This window comes from Acipenser ruthenus, chromosome 1 (assembly GCF_902713425.1).
Source record: "Acipenser ruthenus chromosome 1, fAciRut3.2 maternal haplotype, whole genome shotgun sequence".
NCBI lineage: Eukaryota > Metazoa > Chordata > Actinopteri > Acipenseriformes > Acipenseridae > Acipenser > Acipenser ruthenus.
Genome location: NC_081189.1, coordinates 59,986,009 through 60,013,258, shown reverse-complemented (window position 1 = coordinate 60,013,258; position 27,250 = coordinate 59,986,009). Strand labels below are relative to the sequence as shown.

Sequence of the window (27,250 nt, the reverse complement as noted above, 5' to 3'; positions counted from 1 at the left end):
AAGTCACCACCAAGTCATCCTGACACAGGGTCACACAAAACTAGCCACCTGATGATTACTTTTTAACAATGTGTCATTGAGATGCAATAACAGTATTTAATGAAGTATTGTTTTGAGGGTAATTGGAACTTTTTTGATTGCTGGAGCGTGGAGGGTTTAAATGTAATTTAGTCAAAAGTAATTGAATGATAAGAATATGAAAATTAAATTTTCTAATCTGTTATTTGTTAAGAACAACCTAAATGAAACGAAACGAAACAACCTAGAGGATATCTTTTGCTAGTAGTGCTATCTAGTAATTTACAGAGAAATGCAATTTGTTAAGTTTCCAGCAGGTGGCATTTGTGTAATATTCTTTTGTGTATTAATCTTAGTGGAACAAAAAGTGCAGTTAATAAAAGATAACTTTATTACATGTGCAATAACACACTATGATTACACTACACAATTACATATACAATTGAAATAGAAAAAAGACAAATTGCACTTTGGAACAATTTAAAAATTAAATAAAACTACATTAATGTACCATAAAATTACTTTTATACATACATCTATGGTTTTATATAACTTGTTACTTTTTACATAGCACAAGCAGCTATCATAGTGATGAACATATAATCTGCTTGCAAAGATCTCATTAAGTGACATAAAACATACCATTGATTCATGCTGTTAAGCAGCAATAGGATATTTTCTGTAATTGTTTTAGATTTAAAAAAAAAAAAAAGATGAACATTGTATTAAATACGTTATGGTGCAAGTGATATTTATTGTTAAGCATATCATAAACCACAGTACAATTATACTTTTGTGTTTTAGTGCAACTCTCTTAGTGCTAAACCTATGTGACAAGTTAAAAACAAAAGTTTACATATTGTCCGACTAGATATTTGCTTTCTTATCAGAGGTCACTGGAAATCACTCATACCAAACAAAACCAAGAACGTTTAAAATAATTGTATTTACAATGAATGTCTTGAAACAAATACATGTAAAATGTTTTTTGCACGCATCTCTCATACGTATCTATTTCTAAGCTCTGTAATAAAACAAGTGGTTCAAATCATTAGTATTTTGTACTGTGACGGTAAATAAAATGTTAATAAAGATCTGTATGTCAATTGTCTGAGCAGTTCTGTAATTAAATGTCTAAAGCAAATCTTTATGACTTAACTTTCAACATAAGAACAATTCAGTAAGGGAACTCATGCGATGGATAAAATATTTATTACAGATTAGACACGCTAACACTTTTATGCATATTATACGTTCTAGGATAACACATTTAACATATAATACATCTTTGGCCTTTGGCCTCACTTCAGGGAACCCCTGCCCATAAATGTTTCCGCTGATAAGTGGACAGGCTGACTGTAGGGACGCCATGGGCAGGGGGCAGATAGCTGCCCTCCCCCTTTGATGAAGCCAAAAAACAGGTCAAGTCAGTGGAGGAGGCAAACTCTAACTCGCAGCAGGGAGGTAATGGATCAGGTAAGATTTGAATCCTTTCCCTGACGATCACTGGACAGGTAATTACATGGTTAGCTATAAGGTCATGCTATTTCAATTGACAATTGTCTGGTTATCAATGCTTAATAAGCTTCATTTGATTGACTGATTAAAAGTGAGTTCCCTGCCTGAACCACCACTTTGCTTCATTTCTATTCACATTTGCACACTTGTGGTAAACAACTTAATCCGTTTATTATAGAATGAAGTGCTGGGGTGGCAAGGCCTCCCTTCACTAGACAGGGTATTTTCTTTGTGCAATGCTAGCCCTTAAGACATTGCTGCCTGCTGGTTTATTGCAGCTAAAGCATCAAGCAGACATGATAGACATGTCAAAAACTAGGAGAAATACATCGTTGTTCAAGCTGTATTATACTTACAAGGTTTTGGACACTGGGCCTTTCAAGACATGCTTTGTTCATATATTTCTTTAAAATAAGAGAAGATTGTTTAATAAGACACAGGTTTGGCCCAGTTGCTCTGTTTGGCTGAAAATGGCAGCTGATACCCATAAAAGCATATAAAGTCATTCCATACAAGCTGCAGACCCAACGCAATCTTATGTTTGACTGTTCTGGGCCAAGACCTTTCATGGCCTAAAAGTGAGATGTGGTCAACCCTGGTTGTGATCCCTAGTATGTAAAAGTAACACAATAAAAATGTAGAAAAGTAGTAAACAAGCAACAGTGATACGGCAGGTACTGTTTGTGAGACTTCGCTATTTGATAATCTGCGGACAATCGCTCCAAGCCTTTGCTTTCCTCTTGGCCAGGGCCAGCCAAGCAGGTTCTGTTGACACTTGAGCTGCATCTGAACTCGAAAATCTCTTGGTCACTGATGGGGCCAAGGAAGCCGAGTCTGAAATTTCCACTGAGTAAAAAAAGAAACAAAAAAAAAGTTTATTGTTGAGGTCAAAGTGATGACTATTAATCCAAACAGACTAATGTTCCATGAATGTGGACTCAAACACTGCCACTCTGCATTGGATACAAATTCAGTTCCCAATCCCAGTGCTGGCTGGGGTCGATAAAATAATTGCCATGCTTCCTAACACATGAACAGATCAAGTTTGCATTTTATGCATTTTCAACTTTTTATAAAACATACATGGTTCTGTGGTCATTACCACACTTCAGTAGTTGGTTGTTTTCCTTTAGTATTAATGGACTATATTTTAATAATTTAATTCTGTATGGTAGCACAACTAATTATTTTTCCATTCAGTTTAAAATTATATTAAAATATCCTATAAAGAATTAGTTTTCCAAGGACAGGTTATGACCACATGGACAGATTTTTTGGCCAGATCTTAAAAACAGAATAATAAGCAAATAAATGTATGTGCCAAAAAGCACTGCAATAGTTTATCAACAATATAAAACATCAAACTGCAGACCTGCAAGTTCAGCATTGACTGTCTATAGATTCATAGTATGCAGGTATCATTGCCAACGTAGTTTATGGGCCGCATTATGTTCAAGTGGGGACAATTCTGCATTGAAAGTGGGATGTAACTGTACATAAAGTCACAATATCACTTCAATTAGAAAACAGGCTAGTAAATAACATGGTACCTGTAACAGAATTAGGAAGTGTATTGGACTTTTTCAGTTGTTCCCTACGTTCAAATCTGGTTAAAATAGTGTCAGGTTTCTTTTCTTCATCCTGAACTGGAGGTTTCTGCAATCCTTGATTATAACTGCCTCCTTTTTTATCAGTTGGACTAATAACCACGCTCTGTGAATAGAAAGAAAAGGGCATTAATTTCCTTCAGTTTAACACATGTATTGCTCTATCTGTCATCAAGGTCCAGGAATTGTGCTATAAATTACTGTACACCAAACAGTAATACCAAAAGTAGTGCTCTGTTGCAGTTTTGAAGATAGCTGGTATTTTAATGAAATAAAACTACTTTGTTAAACATGTGGCTAAATCAGTTGTCAACAATCAGCTACACATTTGGAGGAGTGGGGCACATTTGATTTAAACAAATCAAATCAAGTCTAAACTAAATGCACCCTTATTACTGGTACTGAAATCCCATTATTAAGTCATCCATTCAGAGCAAATTTAGCTGGAACATGATTGCTGAGAAATCAGTATTAACAAGGTGCTTATAAAAAACTAACTGGATGAAGGAGGTGCACCCCCCAGTCCCCAAGTGTTTAGATCTCTTACACTGTCACACTCTCTTACACTGTCTTTTAATTGTTTTTCGACCAGCCTGGCCTCTTTCGCCTGCTTTCTCTCCTCTCGAGAGGACTGCTGCTCTCTGAAGCCCTTCTGTTTCTGCAGGGCCAGGGTGATCCACAGGGGCTGCGGCGAGTCCCCTTTTTCTGTAGTCTTGCAGCTATCGAGAGAATGTCTGCTATGAAGACTGGGCTTTTCTGAAAGAAAAATTAAGAGTAGAAAAAGTGAGCAAAGAGATTTATAGCTGTTTAGCTGTATTAGGACCATGTGCTGCTTAACAGTAAGTAACTTACAAATTTGTATAGACTTTCTTTATGATGGTTTCAATCATTCTGAGTGGTTCTTATTGCAATTATTCATTAACACACACACACACATATACACACACACACACACACACACACACACACACAGTACCGACACAAATTATGGAATCAACAAATGATTTACAGCAAGACAAGGAATAGGGATTGTATTGCCATTTCTTATATTTGGTATTCCTGAATAGATCATTAGTTTCCTCGTTCAAAATATGCAAAACATTTTAATGAACAGTCTGGGTATGTCATCCCTCAAAACCAGAATAAGTTCTAGTTGTCTGCCCTAGATAATTCAGTCAGACTATATCAGTAAAAAATGTCTTCACTGAACCAAGAGCCAGAATCAACAGGGGAACAGCTAAATAACAAGCTTGAGCAATTGCAGTTAGAATTATTGCATCATACAAAGCCAATCAGAAAAGACAAAGACAGAGTAAAAAGCTACTTGGCTCTATTCAAAAAGGTAATGACTTTCAAAGTTTGTTTTTATGATATTGATTGATATTCCTGAAACTGTTCTGGACTAATTGTTGTTTCAGTAACACAAATAAAGAATGGTTTTGTATATGTCAAACTTGATATTATTAATAAAAACAGACTTTGAAAAAACATTCTTTAAACAATTCCCAAGTTAAAGCTTTGTGAATAGAGCTCACTTTAGTTATATTTTTGTCTGAACTGTGGTCATTCTTTTATGAGGTGATGGCTAGATCAGTGGGTTGCTAATGGTAAAATGAATATTTTAAATAATGTTACCTATTATTGTGATTTTTGTTGTTGTTGTTTGTTTTGACTAGTTTTTTTTTTCTGTTTACATGTAAAAGATTTTAATAAATAATGAAATTCTGGCATTTGCGCTAAATGTATTTTTGAATAAACATTTTTGAATACAAAATCTGTTTCATTTTTCATACATGCTCCAGTCATTTGCAGTTCAGTATATTTCCTTTTCAGAACTGGATTTACTCAATTACTGTAAATCATGGACTTAAACATTTTTGATGTACATTTTGAAAATGTACTGCAGCTGGATCTTTTCCGAATCACTGCAGCTTCCAACCGTGTAAGGAAAGAGCATATGCCATCAAAATTAATATACAACTCAGAGAACAACTGTGTAGGTAACTTCATTCTATCTTTGACCAAAAGCAACCACACAGTACATTCAATGTTGTGCACTGGGTGCTGCAAGTGGCAGTGGCACATTTTAAAATCGAGGTATGACACAGGCCCGGTTTTTGGGATGGAACCGCATAACAGTCTCGCGTTTTGATTGGTCCATGTCTGTCACATGAATATGTCGTCACACAAGTGGAAAAGCTTGCAGGCATTTTTAACATTGTGATCAGAGAGAGAGAGTGATCTGCTTTTCACAACCTTTCCATTAAAATATAATGTGGTATTACGCTGTACTGATATAACAAACTATGGGTGATTACTTTATATGAATTATCATGTTATGCACGAATGTAAGAATTGGCTTTCTGTGGTGGTGTACTTTTTTCTTTCAAGTAGCATATATCTATAATCGTTTTTGCGATATATTTTAATATAAAATGTATACATTATTGCAGTTTTGTTAGAGGATACATTAGTTTATCTCTAATGTAATCACAGTTTTACATATAGACTGCCCCTGTTTTCATTTACGTCGCAAATTCTGGGCCGCTTTGCTTTTCAGATAATGTCCCAAATTCTGGGCCGATTTGATTTGCAGATAACGTCCCAAATTCTGGGCCACTTTGGTTTTTAGATAACGTCCCAAATTCTGGGCCGATTTGATTTGCAGATAACGTCCCAAATTCTGGGCCGCTTTGCATTTTCGAATTCAGCCCAGTTTTGGGGACTCAGCTGACAGCCGAGCTTCTAAGTCATCCATGCATAGTTTACCATAAACTGGATCATGAATTCATTTGAGAGTAACCCTTAGTACATGAATAAAAGTTAATGTATTTTTTACTCTCCCCAGAAATCTTTTTTTTTTTTTTTTTATGAAAAAGCAAATAAAATGTAAATGTTAAAAAAAAAACGTATTTCTTATTACATGAAGAAACTACACCACACACACACCACCATGCAACCCCTGCACGCATACACCCACCATAGCAATTCTTTGCAAAATATATTTTTGGGTATTCAGCCCCATTCATGTCTATGGCGGTGTTAAAAAAACACATTTTCAGTCATATCTCTCGAACCAGAGAACCTACAACCACCGTTCGAAGGGTTCTAGACCAGCCTGAATGTAACATGCCCAGTTTCGTAGCAATTCTTTGCAAAAAATATTTTCAGGGCGTTCAGGTTCAGCCTCATTCATGTCTATGGCAGGGTTGAAAAACACATTTCAGGCATATCTCTCGAACCCGAGCACGAAGAACCACCATTCAAAGTGATATAGACTCAGGGGAGCACCCCAAACCATCCCCTAAAACGGTGTGGTGGTTCACCCAAAAACTCATGTCATGACGAAAAAATTCACTTTGCCAAGCCGTCCTGGCATCTGAACCATGAAAATGGTGACTCCTTGTGCGGGCCGCAAAAAATAAATCAAGTCTAAACTGGTGTCCTTTCTAGCTGGGGACACGTCGCTTGGAGGGATCGACAGGGGCCCCGAGGTGGATCTCCGTACCGATTTTCAAGTCTCGGGGACCCCCGGAACCCGAGATATAGCACCCTGAAAAATGTCTATGGGAAATCCCATTATAAAACCCCTTTGGGGCAACGCCCACCATCTGGCGGTGGGGTGGCGTATGAACCCGTGGCCAATGTCTTTCTTTAGCTAAGACTCTTGTGCACGCAAAGAGTTCGTTGGCCCAGGGGTCGTGGAGATACGGGTACGATAAGAGACCACCCCCTTCCCTATGGCAAATCCCATTATAAAAACACCATCGGGGCAAGGCTCGGCCAATGGCAGTCGTGGGTCGTACGAACTCGAAGGAGCCCATTTTCTTTAGCTAAGACTGCTGTGCATCTAAAGAGAGTACTAGCGAGTTTGATGGCCCAGGATTTGTGCACTCATGGGGAACGACAGGAGGACCCAGCCCCCCCCCGACCGCTATTTCCTATAACAAAATACATACAAAAAATGTCCATTATATAAGTGTATTTATGCAACAGAAGCACCAATTTGAGTCCATTCCAAGTGTTTTGTGATCACAGTATCAGCTTGAGTGTATCGGAGCATAGTTTTGCACCAAAAGCGAGCAGAGGCGAAAAAAAGCACTATATACCCTATTCTTTAAAATATCACTTTGCAGTGCAAATTTGAGGAACGCAACCACTTAGCAACTTGCAAATTGGTACTGCAATTTAAAGGCCTGTAGTGTCAGGCTGGTAGTCCCTAACTGATTCAAGTGTTTTTGGAATGATTCCTGCAAAGACTGATTTATAAGAAAAAAAAGAGATTGACAAACAGCATTTTGCTTTATATGCAGAAACGGGCAACTACAAGAGGGTGTCAAACAAGCTGTGAATGTCCTAGGAGGCTACAGAGTACCTCTGGGTATGAATCCAGATGCTTGCAGTACCTGTTCTTAGATGTCCGAACCACTGTATCGCTGTATAACTGTATACCCTATAAATATCAATTTTTATTGTGTATTTGAGGAATACAACCAATTACAAACTACATTTGAATTGCTGTGCTATCCGAATATCAGTGTATAACTTTGCTGGGTATTGCAGTGTATGCTGGGTATCAAAAGGCCTTCACTTTTACAAAAGGCTGTCAATATTTTAAAAAGGCCGTCAATGTTACAAAGAAATAGGTGTGCTCCTAACCCAATACTTGTCTTTTTAATTCTGTGCATCCAAATACTTGTAGTTAAAAGTTTTAAGAATTAAGCCTACTGTTTGTTGTTCTGTCCTAAACCAGCAGTTTGTCACCCAAATTTATTAAATAAACGGGGGGGAGGGGGTCATCAGATTATTCTCCATTTTATTGTAACTGAGGTACCATTCAGTTGAGCGAAAATTGTAAAGGGGTACTCGAGCTGAAACCTCCAGATAGAAGGGGTACAGTTTCAAAAAAAGGTTGAAAACCACTGACCTACAGTATAAACTATCAGGAATAGATAAGGGAAATGTTGACAAATACAATACAATAGGATTTATTTGAAGTTGTTGAAGGGCACTGGTCTCTTAAACCCAGAAGTTCTGATATACCCCTACGCCTCACTGTATATTGATGGACATTACATAAGCAAATGAGATGTCCTTTTTTTTTTTTTTTTTTGGTATACCATGTTCCTAAATGTTTTCTGTTGAGAGTAAAAAATACATTAACTTTGATTCATGTACTAAGGGTTATGCTTAAATGAATTAACGGTCCAGTTTATGGTAAACTGTGCATGCATGAGTTAGAAACTTGGCTGTCAGCTAAGCAGAATATCTCAAAAACTGGCCTGAATTCGAAAATGCAGAATTCGGGACGTTATCTAAAAACCAGAGCAGCCCAGAAATTGGGATGTTATCAGAGCGGCCCAGAATTTGGGACGTTATCTGCAAACCAAAGCGGCCCAGAATTTGGGGCGTTATCTAAAAACCAAAACGGCCCAGAATTTGGGACGTTATCTGCAAACTAAATTGGCCCAGAATTTGGGACGTTATCTGCAAACCAAAGCGGCCCAGAATTTGGGGCGTTATCTAAAAACCAAAACGGCCCAGAATTTGGGACGTTATCTGCAAACTAAATTGGCCCAGAATTTGGGACATTATCTGAAAAGCAAAGCGGCCCAGAATTTGTGACGTAAATGAAAACAGGGTCTATATGTAAAACTGTGATTACATTAGAGATAAACTAATGTATCCTCTAACAAAACTGCAATAGTGTATACATTTTATATTAAAATATATCGCAAAAACGATTATAGATATATGCTGCTTGAAAGAAAAAAGTACACCACCACAGAAAGCCAATTCTTACATTTGTGCATAACATGATAATTCATATAAAGTAATCACCCATAGTTTGTTATATCAGTACAGCGTAATACCACATTATATTTTAATGGTAAGGTTGTGGAAAGCAGATCACTCTCTCTCTCTGATCACAATGTTAAAAATGCCTGCAAGCTTTTCCACTCGTGTGACGACATATTCATGTGACAGACATGGACCAATCAAAACGCGAGACTGTTATGCGGTTCCATCCCAAAAACCGGGCCTGTGTCATACCTCTTAAAATCACAACACCTGCAAAAAAAAAAGGGTTATAAATTTTGAAGCCCTTTGTATATGTAATGAACAACATATAATTATACAAGACAAAAGATGTGAGACACATTTCAACTTCCTACAGAAGTAGATAATTACTTTTGGCACATAAATCTGCTTCCTAGATTTCTAGCCAGAAGCCAACACTTCTTTGCAGGATCTAGCAGGAACAACACATTCTCAAAAGAAAAGGCAATGCTGTTACCTGAGTCTGAAAGAGAACAAATAACAGCAATGGATCTCAAGGACACCAATGCTGGTCTACACAACCCTGAGCTAATCTGCCTTGGAAATAAAGGCCATTCTACACAGACATCCAGAATACACCTAGATTTTTGGATTTGATTGGTCACAGCTTTTGGAAAGGATGCTAATATAGGTATTACTCTATTGCTTTATATTTTGATGCTGGCGACAACCAAAAAAAATGTCAATACACCGTTTAGCCGAATCTAGAGTGTAACACTCACTTGCATATAATATATTATATACAAACATTCAATACAACTTTTGTGAAAAGGGCCCACTCTTTTCATTTATTGTATTTGGTACAGGTGGTAATGTGACATGAAACACCAGAAAAATAATATTTCCCTTTTGTTACTTACAAGTTATATTTTCACTGTCTCTTAGGCTATAAAACTAGACAGTATGTCTTCTTGGGAGCACTTTGGATAGGCAAGATGACTGTAAAATTGTACTGTACCTGTCATAACATCTAATTATGATTATGTAATATTTACAAATTAGGTGTTTATTTTTAATTAAGCATTAATGAACAACGCAGCAGCCGTTACAAGCTTGATAAGTGGCCAAGCCAAAGGTGAAAGAAATGATTCTTTAGGTTTGTAATTATTTTTTAATACATCTTGCATGTTATGGGGTAAAGTCAGGCTTATGTCAGTGTTGTAATCAAGTCACAAAAATTGGGACTCGAGTCGAGTCGAGTCACTGGGGGGTAAAGACTCGAGTCGAGTCTTTGACATGCCAAGCTTGAGTTGAGTCGAGTCACAGAGTTTGCTCGAGTCGAGTCACCTATCTGGCTCGAGTCAATTTCAGTCAGTAGTTCTGACAACTCGAGACAGTTCGATTTAATCAGATTCAATTTACAGGAGATTAGCAATCTACAAGTAAAAAGAGCATTTGAATTAAAAATACAAAATTGAGATGCACAATAATGTGGTCATACTTGCCCCATTGATGTTCACCATTAAAGGTCCACAGTTTCTGCCTTGTGTTTGTCTCTCCATTTCAGTGAATTCATGATTCCTTGGCCTATTTATAAGCAGAATTTGTTATTGACCATACAGAGGCCTTTCTACATATGCTCAATTGGGTTGGCTGTACAGTAATGGATACCACAAAACAAAAGAATGAATTTAACCATTTATTTACAATTTTACTGAGTGTTTTTCACTTTTTCTCAACAGTGAAACTCCCTAAGGTTTTTTTTCAGATACCTTAACCATATGAAAGGAAATTTTGTGGCATTTAATTTGATATTTGATATAGAGATCTTGCTTCTAAGTTTAAAACATAGCAGCTACAAAGAAAAACAGTCCAAGTATGCAACTGAGGTGAAATCAGAGTTTTAAAACCATTGCATACTCACACATATATGCTCCAGTTCAAAATCAATAAACTCAACCTAATTTGCTTAATATTACAAAAAGAAATGTATCTTGAAAGGCTAAGAGTTTAGCATAACAATGCATGTTACAAAATACTGGTAAGTAATTTTCATTATTTTCAGATAAAAAAGGGTTGTTCACCAATGCGCTTAAAAAAATTGCGAAAATATTTTACAAAGAACATATCACAACATTAACCCTTTAACCACCTTGTGGCAAAGTGCCCCGCCCCTGTGTGCATTTGTGTGTTCTGTGTTGTATGTTGCGTGCGTGTGTGTGTTAATGTTGGTGTATAGATTGGTACACGGGATATAAACGGGTCTGTGTTTCACGTGTGTTTAAATTGTATATTTGTATTTAGGCACGGGATTGCACATCACGCACGTGCATTTAAAATATAATATGCGAGCACGGGGTTGCACAGAATTGATTCACGTGCTGGGATTCAAGTGAATAATTAATTAGTAATTGAATCCCAGCACAACAGTATATATAGACGCACATTTCTTGCAGTCGGGGTTAGGTGTTCGGTGAGTGGAGAACGGGAGAGAGAGAAGGAGTAAAGTAAATATAAAAGAACGTAAATATTAGTGTTATCTGCTCACCGTGTTTTGTTCGTCTGTCTGTGCACTGTCTAGTCCGTTTTGTTCGTCTTTTTATTTTGGCGTGTAGTGCCGTGTCCCGTGTTTTTGTACTGTTAAACCTTTTTATTTTGTTAATAAACGCTGAGTGCAGCCATTGCACTCAGCTCATCATCACCACCGTCTCTGTCTGTGTATTCCTGTCTGGTCTGACGCCACCCACTCTGGCCGTCTTTGTGACACGTGGTGTCAGAAGTGGGATAATAGCGCCTCCAAGCGTCAGACCAGGAGAGGGGGTTTTGTGAAAAAAAAAAAAAAAAAAAAAAAATAAATAGTAAAGCGAGGATGGGAAGAAAGAGCTGCAGGAAGCAGCAGAAGCAGCAGCAGCAACAACAACAGCTGCAGCCCTCATCCTGCATGCCGGGCTGGGAGGAGGACAGCCACAACGGGGCAGTAGCCACCCCTCTACCCCCACTGCCACCGGGTTCCCCACCGTCCCGGGAAATATGGGACTGGCTGGTGCACCCCGAGGGGAACTTCGCCAGTGACCTCCCCATGGTTATTCACGCACTGCAGATGCGAGATGGGAAACGATGGGAGGACTGGGAGCACCAGCACAACCCGGCATCCGTTCGTGACCTCACCATGGTGGTGCTGGGTTACCTAGCTGCAGACATGGGAGGGATGCCTTCCAGTGAGCAAGAGGGAGAGGAGCAGTCGCTGCCCTCTCCAGTACCTGAGCGGGAGGAGCCTGAGCGTCCACAGCCCGAGTGGGAGGAGCCTGAGCGTCCACAGCCCGAGTGGGAGGAGCCTGAGCGTCCACAGCCCGAGTGGGAGGACCTGAGCGTCCACAGCCTGAGTGGGAGGAGCCTGAGCGTCCACAGCCCAAGTGGGAGGAGCCTGAGCGTCCACAGCCTGAGTGGGAGGAGCCTGAGCGTCCTACGCCTGAGTGGGAGGAGCCTGAGTGTCCTACGCCTGAGTGGGAGGAACCCGAACGTCCTACGCCTGAGTGGGAGGAACCCGAACGTCCTACGCCTGAGTGGGGGGAACCCGAGTGTCCACAGCCCAAAAGGGAGGAGTCGGGGCGTCCACAGCCCAAAAGGGAGGAGGTCGAGGATGATGGCTGGGAGGTTTTTTTAAAGAACCTCGCAGCAGAGTTATGCCCTGGCTGTGGGGCTTATGGGCACACGTTAGCCATATGCCACACCCAGTATGAAGAGGAGGAACCAGCGCCCAGACGGGGGGACCGCGAGCGTCCAGCGCCCAGACGGGGGGACCGCGAGCGTCCAGCGCCCAGACGGGGGGACCGCGGGAATCCGAAGCCTGAGAGGCAGCTGTTCCCACCTTCACCAGCAGAGCAAGAATGCCTGCTGGTTTCCCCATCACAACCAGCAGAGGTAGAATGCCTGCTGGTTTCCCCAGCACAACCAGCAGAGGAAGAATGCCTGCTGGTTTCCCCAGCACAACCAGCAGAGGAAGAATGCCTGCTGGTTTCCCCAGCACAACCAGCAGAGGAAGAATGCCTGCTGGTTTCCCCTTCAGAAGCAGAGCCGCACCAGTCCGCTGCAAGAGAGGCAGAGCAGCACCAGTCCCCTGAAAAAGGGGGAGACTACACGCTGCTCCCACCTCCATCGGCAGGAGACTACACGCTGCTCCCACCTTCACCGGCAGGAGCAGAGCAGCCGGAGCTGCCTCTGCCTCCGCCACCTCCACCGGAAGGAGCAGAGCAGCAGGAGCTGCCTCTGCCACTTCCAGGAGCAGAGGAGCAGGAGCTGCCTCTGCCTCCGCCACCTACATCGGCAGGAGCAGAGCAGCCGGAGCTGCCTCTGCCTCCGCCACCTACACCGGCAGGAGCAAAGGAGCAGGAGCTGCCTCTGCCACTTCCAGGAGCAGATGAGCAGGAGCTGCCTCTGCCACTTCCAGGAGCAGAGGAGCTGCCTCTGCCTCTGCCACTGCCAGAAGCAGAACAGCAGGAGCTGTCTCTGCTTCCCATACCTCCACCACTGGGAGTACGGTGGCCGGAGCCCCAGAAAGGGGAGCTGTCGGCCACGAAGAAGGGGGAGGAGGTCTGGAGACCACCAACCCCAGCAGCAGTTTCGCTGCCGGAGATCGTGGGGGAGGTCAGGAGACCTGCTCCCACTGCAGCAGTTTCGCTGCCGGAGATCGTGGGGGAGGTCTGGAGACCTGCTCCCACTGCAGCAGTTTCGCTGCCGGAGATCGTGGGGGAGGTCCGGAGACCTGCTGACACACCTATACTTAGCACAATAAAATCCCAGTTGTTTTTTATCATTATTAGTTTATTTAGCAGACGCCTTTATCCAAGGCGACTTACAGAGACTAGGGTGTGTGAACTATGCATCAGCTGCAGAGTCACTTACAATTATGTCTCACCCGAAAGACGGAGCACAAGGAGGTTTAGTGACTTGCTCAGAGTCACACAATGAGTCAGTGGCTGAAGTGGGATTTGAACCGGGGACCTCCTGGTTGCAAGCCCTTTTCTTTAACCACTGGACCACACAGCCTCCATATTGTCAAAATAAAATCATCAATCTAGTTAAAATGCACAAACGTACAGTAATACTAAGAGGCCAGTTTATTTCTGTGTGGTCCAGTGGTTAAAGAAACGGTTTTATAACCAGGAGGTCCCCGGTTCAAATCCCACCTCCACCACTGACTCATTGTGTGACCCTGAGCAAGTCACTTAACCTCCTTGTGCTCCGTCTTTCGGGTGAGACGTAGTTGTAAGTGACTCTGCAGCTGATGCATAGTTCACACACCCTAGTCTCTGTAAGTCGCCTTGGATAAAGGCGTCTGCTAAATAAATAAATAAATAATAATAATAATAATAATAATAAATAATAATTTTGAATAACCCTACCACTGTAAAAACCTTGTATTGTAGCTGCTGTTTCATAAACACATGCTATTTTGCTCTACAATACCAGTTCCACAAACAATTTTTTTTTTTACCGCTAATAATCGATCTGTTCCGTCCTCAACCCCCTTTCGTCTGGCAATGTTGATTGTGCCTATTCCCAAAATCATGCTGCTGTGGTCTGGTCTGCCCATTTTCATTTTTATGAATGTATTCTTTAAAAAAGCAAAATGTTTTTAACCAAACTAACCCTAAAACATCTATCCAGGATGCAAATCCTGATGTATTAAATTAATCAAACACATCTAGAGCTGATTAACTCAATTTGGGAATTTTGGAAAACAAAGATGACCGTGCAACAGCTTCATTGATCATCTGTACCGTGTGCTATAGTGTCGGTGGCTATAGGCTACGAGAATGTAAAAATAAAAAGATATACAAATATTAAAGCTCCAGAGGGTTGTTTGTGTGTTTATTTCTTGTACAATGCATTATTACGTTAAATTTAGTGCACAAAACATTTTTTTTTACAAGTTTACAAGCTTGTACATGAGTTCGGATTCGCAAGTGGTAGTTCGGATTTTAAAAACAACTTACAATTTTAGCAAAATATGTCACTGACTCGAGTCATTACAACTCTGGCTTATGTGCCCATGCTTTTAAGTCAGCTGGCAAACAGACACTTTCAATAGCTTCCTATTCATCATGCACTCTGAGACAAGAACTGCTTCCATTACAAAGGCTAATGTACAGTAATGTTTCCTTCAGGGAATGCTGCAGTATTACAATTACTTGTGTAAATTAATATGCTCACAGGAACATCATATCACTATAATTTTGAGTGTCCATTTTAGAATTAATACTATGGTCTACTGTGTAGTCACTGAGAATGGTTATCACCCGAAGAGATTTTTTATTAGAAGTAATTAGTTCACCAACAGGTAACTCTTTTTTTAGGGAATGCATGATCATTATGAAAGACAGCAGGAACACATGTTATAAAACAGCAGGAACTCATTAATTTTAATTATTATGCATTATGCATACCAATTAACTGCTCTTATGATGTTGTCTGTTTATATTATATCATCCATAACTTCAAAAATCTGTGTTATTACTTCAGATTTTTTCCTTCAGTAAACACTGATGAGGAGATTTGTTGAAACAGTTACCTAGTTTCCTCTAGTAATACATTCATATAACCAGTCCTAAAATATTGCTTAGCAGCACACTGTCGCTGACAGCCTTTGGAATAGTAAAACATCTTAAAATGCATTTTTGATAGGCTGGGTACATTGTTAAGATACTCATTTGGGTCAATCCGTAGTTTTCTTTAGCTCAGAGCTTATAGCAGCATCAATTCATAATCTGGATAAAATAAAGACTACAAGATATATTATCTTGGACAACCAAATGTAAATGTTTACTCATTGTAGCCATGTTTCTATCCAGTTTGTTTTAATGGTGAGATCAATTCAGGTGCTGTTGATCTGCCCCAAGGTCACACATTAAGTCAGTGGTTACGTTGAGATTTTGGAGCTAAAATTTTAAGAGGATGAAACCAAATTTCAACAGATACAGTGGCTCTCAAAAGTATTCACCCCCCTTGGACTTTTCCACATTTTATTGTGTTACAACATGGAATCAAAATGGATTTAATTTGGAGTTTTTGCCACTGATCAACACAAAAAAAGTCCATAATGTCAAAGTGAAAAATAAAATCTACAAATTGTTCTAAATTAATTACAAATACAGAACAGAAAATAATTGATTGCATAAGTATTCACCCCCTTGAGCCAACATTTGGTAGAGGCACCTTTGGCAGCAATTACAACCATAAGTCTATTTGGATAAGTCTCTACCAGCTTTGCACATCTGGATACTGCAATTTTTGCCCATTCTTCTTTGTAAAATTGCTCAAGCTCCGTCAAGTTGGATGGGGACCTTTGGTGAACAGCAATTTTCAACTCTTTCCACATATTCTCAATTGGATTGAGGTCCGGGCTTTGACTAGCCCACTCCAAGACATTTACCTTTTTGTTTTTAAGCCACTCCAGTGTGGCTTTGGCTGTATGTTTGGGGTCATTGTCCTGCTGGAAGATGAATCTTCTCCCGTCCCAGGTCTCTTGCAGACTTCAGCAGGTTTTCCTCCACAATTTCTCTGTAATTTGCTATCTTCACAATCTTTCCAGGCCCTGACGCAGAGAAGCATCCCCAAAGCATGATGCTGCCACCACCATGCTTCACGGTAGGGATGGTGTTCTCAGGATGATGCCTTCTGGCAAACTCTAGCCGAGATTTGATGTGAGTTTTTTTCAACAATGGCTTTCTTTTTTCCACTCTCCCATAAAGGCCAGTTTTGTGAAGCACCCGGGCTATTGTTGCCGTATGCACAGTGTCTCCCAGCTCAGCCGTGGAAGATTGTAACTCCTTTAGAGTTGCCATAGGCCTCCTAGTGGCCTCCCTGACTAGTGCCCTTCTCGCCCGGATACTCAGTTTTTGAGGATAGCCTGTTCTAGACAGATTCACAGTTGTTCCATATTCTCTCCATTTCTTAATAATGGACTTTACTGTTCTCCGGGGGATATTCAATGCCTTGGAAATGTTCTTATATCCTACCCGATTGGTGCTTTTGAAGAACCTTATTCCAGATTTGCTTTGAATGTTCCTGTAACAGGGGGAGACCTGTGCTGACTCTTCTGATGTGTTCATAGTGCTGTAGGGAGAGGGCAGCAGCCCGTCAATATCCACCTGTCAGTCATGGCAGTGACACGGAGAGGTGGGAGAGTGGGTGTGCGGGCTTTCCTTCTCTCTGAGTGGCTGAGAGGCGGGTCTTGGGGGAATTGCTGGCCCTATAAGTTAACATTCTGCTGTTCCCTCAGGTCTGCCCTCTGAGACGTAAAAGGCGTGCGGACGCGCTGGAGTAAGAGCTGCGGGGACGGAAATCCCAACAACCAGCAAAGAAAAAGAAAAAGAAAGAATTAGCGGTTGCGGGGAAAACCTTGGGCAGCTCCGATAAACAGAGTATAGCAGGCTGAGGGAGCCGCAAGTGTAGGACGGAGACCCGGGCCGTGCGGGTAGCGACGGTTGGGCTGAAGCTGCCGAGCGCATCACCTTTTATTTGTAGTTTTGTTTACTGTGTTTTATTTTCCCTGTTCCTTTCGCCTTTTGATTATTGTTTTGTTCAAACACCTGTATCCTGTACCGCCCTGGTATAGTTGTGGCTCTGTCGCTACCATAGTTGGTACGGCAGACCACAGACAACAGCGCCCTCTGCGGGCTGAAAAGAATTTACGCTCCAATAATAAAACTGGGCACCTGTGCGGTGTTCCCAAATTACTTTTATGTGTTCTGTGTGTCAGTGAATTACCCACCACCCTTCCACAGTTCCTTCGTCTTCATGATATAGTTTTTGTTAGGAAATGTACTAACCAACTGTGGGACCTCCCAGAGACAGGTGTATTTAACCTGAAATCATGTGAAACACCTTAATTGCACACACAGGTGGACTCCATTCAACTAATTATGTGACTTCTAAAGACAATTGGTTGCCCCAGAGCTTATTTAGGTGTGTCATAGCAAATGGGGTGAATACTTATGCAATCAATTATTTTCTGTTTTATATTTGTAATTAATTTAGAACAATTTGTAGATTTTATTCTTCACTTTGACATTATGGACTTTTTTCATGTTGATCAGTGGCAAAAACTCCTAATTAAATCCATTTTGATTCCATGTTGTAACACAATAAAATGTGGAAAAGTCCAAGGGGAGTGAATACTTTTGACAGCCACTGTATGTGACTCTATACAACACATACAGTTCGTAGTGACATTGTCATTGTTTATTTCTTAAGCACCTTTTATAACATTTACATAAGATGAAAATACAGGGAGCAGCAGTGTGGAGTAGTGGTTAGGGCTCTGGACTCTTGACCGGAGGGTTGTGGGTTCAATCCCAGGTGGGGGACACTGCTGCTGTACCCTTGAGCAAGGTACTTTACCTAGATTTCTCCAGTAAAAAAACCCAACTGTATAAAAGGGTAATTGTACGTAAAAAAATTGATATCTGTGATATGTGATATCTGTATAATGTGAAATAATGTATAATGTGATGTCTTGTAACAATTGTAAGTCGCCTTGAATAAGGGCGTCTGCTAAGAAATAAATAATAATAACAACGTACTTACTAACATCTTATTGTTAACCGAAAAAGTGACCGACAACATTAAACTAACACACAAACATCCCTTTTATTCTATGGTAAATGTGGGCTTCGGACCATTACTGCTTAAATTTAGTTAATGTGCTTACTGCAGTTTAACAATCTAGCATTTTTTAACATGCATATTTAATTAAAAAAATCCTGACATAATTGTACAGTCAGCTCAACATTTGTATCTGTTGCATGGGAATAGATTTTGCAGGTTTATTTTTACATTTTCAGCCCTGACTTGCAGAATTCCCTTGATACAGTAATACTATTAAACTTAAAGGCAATTTCAGACAAACTAAAACAAAATATTGCAGCTTTTTGCATCTGTTTAGTGGTAGCATACATGGCTGTGACAATCTGCAAAGTTTCTATCGTACAACATTCCACTTTTGTTTTTCTTGGCTAAATATTACAACAATACAGTAAGTACATTTAAAAGAAAAATGTGAGTTGGGGTTTATAAAATAATTTAGGAGGCAGAAGCAACATCTTGGGTCTCTGTGTTTTTCAAAAAGAGAAGATAATTGATTTTCCCATAGTGTAGGAAGCATTGTTTTGTAAGCTAAAAACAAGGAAGCACCCAGAAAATTATGTTTTTACTACTAGATGTGTACTTTTTTCAGCTCTAAATGTGCTTTTTGTAATCTATGTTTATTTCATCACTGTAGGATCTGAATGTAAACGAGAAAGATAATGAATCTCGCCAGAGTTTTCCAGCATGCTTTCTACAGTATATAACACTTTGAGGTAGGGAGCATAAAAAAAGGCATGTTCCAAGATATATAGTTAGCTAAAATACAAAATAAAAAATCTGTATTAATATAGCTGTCTCTTAATTCATGGTTGTACTTAGAGCTGTGAATTACGAAAGCAATCTGAGTTGCGTATTGAAGCAATTGCTTTGCAAAACAACATACACAGCAGTGTGATTATTCCATAACCCAACAGGACTTTGTTCACCCAAGACAATATAATCGGTTTTATTAAATAGCTTTGGTATACAAAGTGCTCTGATTAGAAAAATAGGCTGTACTGAGATGACTGCATGGCCTCCACACACCTGAGAAGTGTGATTATCAGTACAACCGCACGCCCTTGAATGTGGTGATGTATTTATAAAATAAAAGTGTTTCTGTTTGTACTTTGGGTGTTGCTATGTTCCACCGTTCAGTTGTACTGACATTTACAATCAGAGCACTTTGTATACCCAAGCCATTTAATAAAACTGATTATGTTGTTTGGTCATGGTGACCAAAGTTCTGTGTGGAATGTGTGGTTATGGAATAATCACACTGCTGGGTCCATTGTTAAGCTAAGTAATTTAAGCAACGAGACATGAAGAAAACCAAACCGTTCCTTTCTTTTTTGTAGGTTTTCTTTTATCCTTTAAAGCATGGGCATCTAACTTTGTTTCTAAGTGGGGGGGGGGGGCAGAAGCAAAGAAGAACGGCCGAGCGTAGGGAAGCAAAAAAAAAAAGCAAAGCATACACGAGGAAACGTTTCCAGAAAGATATTTCCAGACACAATGTTTCCTCGAGTATGCTGACTGTTTCCGTGTGTCCAGAAACTAGGAAACATGTTTCCCGGAGTAGACCTGGGTTCCACTTTGAGAAATATTTTTAGGAAACATTTTGTCGTTGGCCAATCAGGAGAGACTCTGTGAGTGTGAGTTAATCTGTCATGTGACTTTGCAAAATGGCGACTTCTACAGACTTCTGCAGTCTACAGATGCCTACATTAGTGCAGGACTTACAATGTAGTAATTTCTCGTTTAGCCTAGCAGTAGTTAACATAATGTTATGTAACATAAAAAGTGTAGTTTATTTTAAATATATAAATTATACTTAATAATACATTTCATTTGTGCTGTATTTACCTGTCACACATTTATTTAACTGAAACAGCCAAAAACAAAAAACATAGCATAGCAAAATAAGATAGTACTACTGGTGTTAACCAAATGCCAGGAGCATGCATTAATATTTATGTGATCACTTCTCAAAGAACTTGCTCCAGATTAGTGTTTATAACTGTTTAACAGAAACGATGATGTAAATGGGGATTTTACGGTGATTAAGTGAAATAAAGTTTTAAAAAACTTTAGGCAGGGGCTGATGAGTCCGATGCTGTTTGTTTACGTCTTTCTTTTCAACCAGCCACACCTGATGAAGCTCTGGGAAACCTAATTTTTACTGTTCAATCTTTTTCAAATTACTGTTTTTGAATAGTAAACCCACAAAATTGGGCAGGTGTTTCAACATAAAATGTAGAATATTTACTAACATTTATTAAGTACAAACAGAAGTAGCACTTGGCGGGTGGTAATTTCAAACTCTGCAATTACTCCAAAAGAGATTTCAGTATATCATCGACTCCATTAGTAAATATTGAGGAGTCGCCCTTTTATGAGCATTTATTTCTTATTTATTTTTACATAATACACCTAAATGTTTATTATTAAACGAATGTGAGCTGAAATTATTAGTAAGTACACATGTTTCGATATGAAAGCTATTAATATCAGCAAAGAACCACTAAGTTTTAATGAAAAAAATATTGTAGCCAACTTAAGTAAAATCAGGCTCATGTGATGTTGAAATGACACTATTTGATATATTTACTACTGCTTAATCAAGGGTTACAGGGTTAATAAAGGGTTACAAAGCCATTTCTAAGGCTCTGGGGCTCCACCGAACCACAGTCAGAGCCATATTGTCCAAATGGAGAAAGTTTGGGACAGTAATGAATCTTCCCAGGAGTGGCCGTCCTGCCAAAATCTCTCCAAAAGCAAGGCATAAAATCATCCAGGAAGTCACAAAGAACCCTAGAACAACATCAAGGGATCTGCAGGCCTCTCTCGCCTCGGCTAAGGTCAGTGTTCATGACTCCACCATCAGAAAGACACTGGGCAAAAATGGGATTCATAGCAGAGTAGCAAGGCGGAAACCATTGCTCACTAAGAAAAACATGAATGCTCATCTCAAGTTTGTCAAAAAGTACCTGGATGATCCTCAAAAGTTCTGGAACAATGTTCTATGGACAGATGAGTCAAAAGTGGAACTTTCTGGTCGACATGGGCCCCATTATGTCTGGTGAAAACCAAACACTGCATTCCACAGTAAGAACCTCATACCAACGGTCAAGCATGGTGGTGGTAGTGTCATGGTTTGGGGATGCTTTGCTGTATCAGGACCTGGACGCCTTGCCATCATTGGAAGAACCATGAATTCTGCTCTGTATCAGAGAATTCTACAAGAGAATGTCAGGCCATCTGTCCGTGAGCTGAAGCTGACGCGCAGCTGGGTCAATGATCCGAAACACACAAGCAAGTCTACATCAGAATGGTTGAAGAACAAGAAATTTAAAGTTTTGGAATGGCCTAGTCAAAGTCCAGACCTAAACCCCATTGAGATGTTGTGACAGGACCTGAAACGAGCAGTTCATGCTCAAAAACCCACAAATGTCACTGAGTTGAAGCAGTTCTGCATGGAAGAGTGGGCCAAAATTTCTCCACGGCGCTGTGAGAGACTAATCAATAACTACAGGAAGCGTTTGGTTGCAGTTATTGCTGCTAAAGGTGGCACTATTTTTATTTAACTCCTTTTTGTGTCAATGGATCTTTTCACGCTCTTTTCTTTATCTTTCTCTCTCGCTCTCTCATACTATACTCCCAATTCAACTTTCCTCAATTGGTGCAAAGCACTCTGCTTTGGACGCTGACTCTGCCCACTCATTGACCCATCGGTATCCCCTGGCAGGCAGGCAGGCTGCTCAAGAGGGAGAGCACCACAACAGCACACAAACATCACACCAACACAGCAAATTCCCAGCCCCATCCCAGTCCATTATTAAGTCCATATTTTTGCAGGGTCGCTTGTGTTGCTGATGCCCCGTTGTTACAAAATGAACACAATGTAGTTAGAAATGTATTGGAACCCTGGTGGACTCGCTTGCTCTCACGACAGACACATACAAAAATATCTTTACGTACTTAATTGCAACTGGCAGAATAAATAACACATATTATTGCTATATGTGCGATCCTCTCTGTATAATCCTGTAAAAAAATGAAAGTAAGAAATCGACTTACTTCTTAATTACACATACACTATAGCTGTTACTTTTTTGTGTGTCAATTGCAGGTTATTAAATAGGTTGCAGTTAAAGCTGAATTACATAGTTTAAAATAAATAGTTAGTATTCTAAAGATTTCTCCTTAGATTTTTATTAAAATGTAGTATTTATTTTATTTTAACTGTATACCATTTCATGTGTAAGCACAACTACAATCAATTACATATCATTTCTGGACTTAATCCATTCAAAAAATGTTCAGAACCAAGTAATTCAGCAAGATGTATTTATTTTGTGTGAGTGAATCAGTGAATCAAATGAACAAATCTGTTGAATTGATTCACTGAACTGAATGAATCAAACAAATCAAGTCAGTAAATAGAATCAAACTGCACATCACTAGTTTTTAGGCCAGAAAAAGAGGTTTAAATAGCATGTCTATCAGTGGTTAAAGCCTGGTTCCCTTTCAATTCGAAGACAACTAACAACCAATAATTTGGGGATATGCCTGCTTTTTATGTTAGAGCTGCTGATAGGCCCCTGAGGAGTGACGTCCTCGGTCCCGCCTGCCGAGGGAATAAATAGTCGCTCCACGGAGCTCACTTCCTCTTTTGCCTCTCACCTACGGTAAGGTATGCTTCTGTATCACTAACCCGAGTGTGTTTTTCAAAGAGCTCCTCTGAGTCGACTGCAATTCTCTTGCATTCATGCTGAGAGCCGGATTGCCGCTCTCGTGGAATCAACGGCTCCATTTTGAGTATCTTTTTTCTTTGTTCTTCACGGTCTGCTTCGCATGTGTCGCAGGCCGTCATATGAGTGTGACTGCCTGTGCAGTACTGGTGTGTGCGTGTGTTGTCTTTTGTCCTACACCTTAAGGGAGAACAATGTTCCTCTGCCGGGGCTCGGCTTGCCGCCACTGCCGTTGAGTGACTCTGCCGGCTGTCTGTTCACGCAGCTCGGGCAAAATAAACAACAGCCAGTCAGCCGTGTGTTCCTCCACCGGGGCTGTGTTCTAGCCTGCCCCGCTGTCGAGTAGACCTCATCGGCTGCCTTGGACCGCCCAACTCGGTGCGTCGGGCCTTCTTTTTCTCTCACTAACTGTGCTCTCGCCCGCCGCGGCTTTGGCCTGTGTGTCTCCCCTGGTGCATGCTGCACGCTGACCAGGTGACTTGACTACACATGGTTAGGGTAGGCACCACTGCATTAGCTGCCCCCTGGTGCTTCGGTACCTTGGTGCACGCTCAGCCCTTGGTACTTCGGTGCCTTGGTGCATCCGGTGCGTACAGTACTTGGTGCACATGGTGCTCGGTGCACACGGTGCTCAGTGTGCGCGCTGCTTCGGTGCCTCCGCCCCGACCTCAGCAGTCACAGCAGGGGCCCTGAAGACTTGTGGCCTCAGGCCCACCTGTTCACACAACATCAGCTGCAATACTGTCGCAATTGCACCTCAGACACCTGGGTGCTCGCCACCGTACACACCGGTTATGCACTGCAGTTCCACGTGGGACTTCCTTCCTTTTGAGGGATCACGGTTACATTTGTGAACGACCCTCCAGGTTCTGGCCCTCGGGCAAGAAGTAGAGAAACTACTTCTCAAACAAGCCATCTGTCTCATACAGTGCACCTCTCAAGAAGAGGGGTTCTACTCAAGATACTTTCTGGTGCCAAAAAAAGACAGCAGCCTTCTCCCCATCCTAGACCTGAGACACCTCAACGGGTTCTTGAGGGAGAGGAGGTTCCAGATGGTCATGCATCACCACATCCTCAAATCTGTCCGGCAGGGCGACTGGTTTACAACAGTGGACTTGAAGGATGTGTATTTTCATGTTCCTATTCGTCCAGCGCACAGGAAATATCTCTGCTTTTCAGGGGAGCATGTTCGAGTTTTCTGTGCTGCCATTTGGCCTCTCCTTAGCCCTCCGCACCTTTTCAGAGTGCGTGGATGCAATCCTAGCTCCCTTGTGGCAGTAAAAGATCAGGGTGCTGAACTACCTGGATGACTGGTTAATCTGTTCCCAGTCGTAAGAATGAGCAATGGCCCACACGGCAACAGTGACAAACCATCTAGCGAGACTGGTTCTCACTCTCAACGAGGCCAAAAGTCAATTAATACCGGTGCAGAGTACGGTCTTCTTGGGTCTCCGGCTGTGGGTCTGGCCCCTGATCGGGACCATCTGTCTGCCTTAGGGCTCTTAGATGCGGTCGTTAATACACTCCAGAAAGCTAGGGCTTCCTCCACTAGAGCACTATATGATTAAAAGTGGAGGTATTTTCAGAAGTGCTGTTTCTGTATGTTTTTAATTACCTTCATAATTCAGGCACTAGAACTACATTTCTGTGATTTTCCATTCTTTGGTCGCAATTGAGCTGATTTATAAGTAGATCCTTAATTATTTTCAATATTAACTTACTAACAGTGTTTCAGTGCAAAAACTAAAAATAGCACCACCCCACCCCACCCCCAATCGTAAAAATCTTCTGCCACCACTGCATTATATTATAAAAATATAAAAACACCAGACTGTCCATTTACTCGTAAAAAATAAATAAATAAATCAACAAATAAATAACCACATGGCAGCATTTGTTGTTTCTTTTAATATTTTGTGATTTGTTCAGTAACACTATAACAACTATAATATTAAAAGCTCATCCACTCCAAGTTGTTTTGGAAAAGGTTAGATCTAAGTAAAGTCGAATATCTTTCGCATTCTTTGTATAATATAGACAGGACAGTATGGGGGAACAAGACTTATGTTGTCTCCCTCCCTGCTCTTTTCTGTCCCCCCCTCCTCTCTCTCTGCTAGCACCCTTGAGTTTCACGCTGTTGAAATCACCTCCTCATTGTTCTCTACTGCCCTCCTGGACCCCTTACACACTTTCTTGATGAGCTTGACTTCCTCCTCTCCTCCCTCCCCTCTCACTCCACCCCTGTTGTTCTATTAAGTGATTCAACATCCACCTCTCCAACCCTAACCACTCTTCTGGATTTCTTCCCCTTCTTAAATCCTTTACCTTCTGTCTCTCCTCGACCCTCCCCCTCCTCACTCAGCAGGCTGTCAACTGGACCTCGTCTTCACCAGGGACTGCTTGTCCCCTGTCCTCTCGGTCACTCCTCTCAACATCTCTGACCACTACTTTATCTCCTTCTCTCTGTCGCTCCCATCCCTTCCTGCTCCGCCAACCCCTCAGTAACCTTCTGTCGAAACCTCTGTTCCCTCTCCCCCTCTGTCGTCTACTCTGCTGCTCTCTCGCACCTCCCCTTCATTGACTCCTTCTCCCAACTCTCGGTAGACTCAGCTACCTCCACCCTCATCTCCTTCCTCACCTCCTGCATCGACTCCCTTTGCCCTCTCACCCCACGACCTCCCCACCTCTCCCTGCCCCAGCCTTGGCACTTCTCCGTGCTCTGCTCGGCTCCTACCAAACTGCGCACTGCTGAGAAGAAATGGAAGAAAACCAATCTCCCTGCTGCCTTGGAGCTCTATCGCTCACTCCTCGCTTCCTTCTCTTCTACACTCACCTCTACCAAAAGGTCCTACTTCCACTCTAACTTTCAGTCTTCCACTGACAAGCCTCGTAAACTTCTCTCTACCTTCTCCTCCCTCCTTAGCCCTCCCCCCCTCTTCCACCTTCCTCTATCTTAGCTGATGACTTTGCCTCCTCAACTCTTCACTACCTCGCCTCCCTCCCCACCCATACCCTGTCCTCTTCTCACTCCCTCTCCATCACCCTCTGCAACCCCTACTATTCTACCCTCCTTCTCACCCCTCTCATAAACCCACCACGTGTGCTCTGGACCCCCTTCCCACTCACCTCTTCCAGGCTGCTGTCTGTGCTCTACTCCCATTTATTTCCTCTCTCCTCAACACCTCTCAGCTCTCTGGCTGTTTCCCCTCTGTCTTCAAACAAGCCTGCATCACCCCCATCTTAAAAAAACCCTCACTGGATCCCTCATCCCTCCAGAACTACCGCCCTGTCTCCCTCCTCCAGTTCCTCTCTAAAACCTTCGAGCGAGCGGTACACTGCCAGTTCTCTGCTTTCCTGTCAACACATTCTCTGCTCTCAATGGTGGAACCCTCAGTGGTGGAACGACCTACCCACGGATATCAGGACTGCTCAGTCCCAACCACCTTCCGGTGCCTCCTCAAGACACACCTGTTCAGACAGCATCTGTAAACATCACAGCTCGACCATACTGGACTATATGGCACCCAACTGTACAAGTACTGTACTTGCATCAGCTTGTACTCGCACTGAACTGCTCCATGCTTTGCCACATTAAACTACTGCTCCTAACTATAACTACTTACTGTATCTTGTATTTGATTTTACTCTTATAGGTATCCGTATTCATGTTTTTTATAATTGCTGTTATCTGAAATCATTCTCATCCATTTATCATACTTACTACGTGTTCTTACTGGACTTGACTCATATAAGCAAATATTTACTGCAAGTTTTAACTGCTCTTAGTCAAACTCGCTCTTACTTATAATTTACTGTATTCTTTGTTTTTCTCTTACTTTAATTTGATCTTATTGTACTTTCATAACTGCTCTTATCTGTATTATATCTGTATTATTGATATTTTATAATATGATATTTTGTAACAATGGTAAGTTGCCCTGGATAAGT

The 27,250-nt window shown here is 41.3% G+C and overlaps 1 protein-coding gene across 3 annotated transcripts in view; it reads right to left on the bottom strand.

Annotated features, from left to right (window-relative positions):
- Nucleotides 1-386: 386 nt before the first annotated feature.
- LOC117420570 (capping protein inhibiting regulator of actin dynamics-like) overlaps nt 387-27,250 on the bottom strand; it is a 73,398-nt gene continuing 46,534 nt past the window's right edge. For 2 of the 3 annotated variants that reach the window (XM_034034041.3, XM_059026802.1), the window contains exons 8-10: nt 3,691-3,899; nt 3,087-3,249; nt 387-2,382 (exon numbers count right to left, since the gene is read on the bottom strand). In XM_034034041.3, the coding sequence (XP_033889932.3) occupies nt 2,231-2,382; nt 3,087-3,249; nt 3,691-3,899 (524 nt within the window). In that variant the 3' untranslated portion in view covers nt 387-2,230. The remainder of the gene's footprint in view (nt 2,383-3,086; nt 3,250-3,690; nt 3,900-27,250) is intronic. The other variant, XM_059026813.1, reaches the window with a different exon arrangement.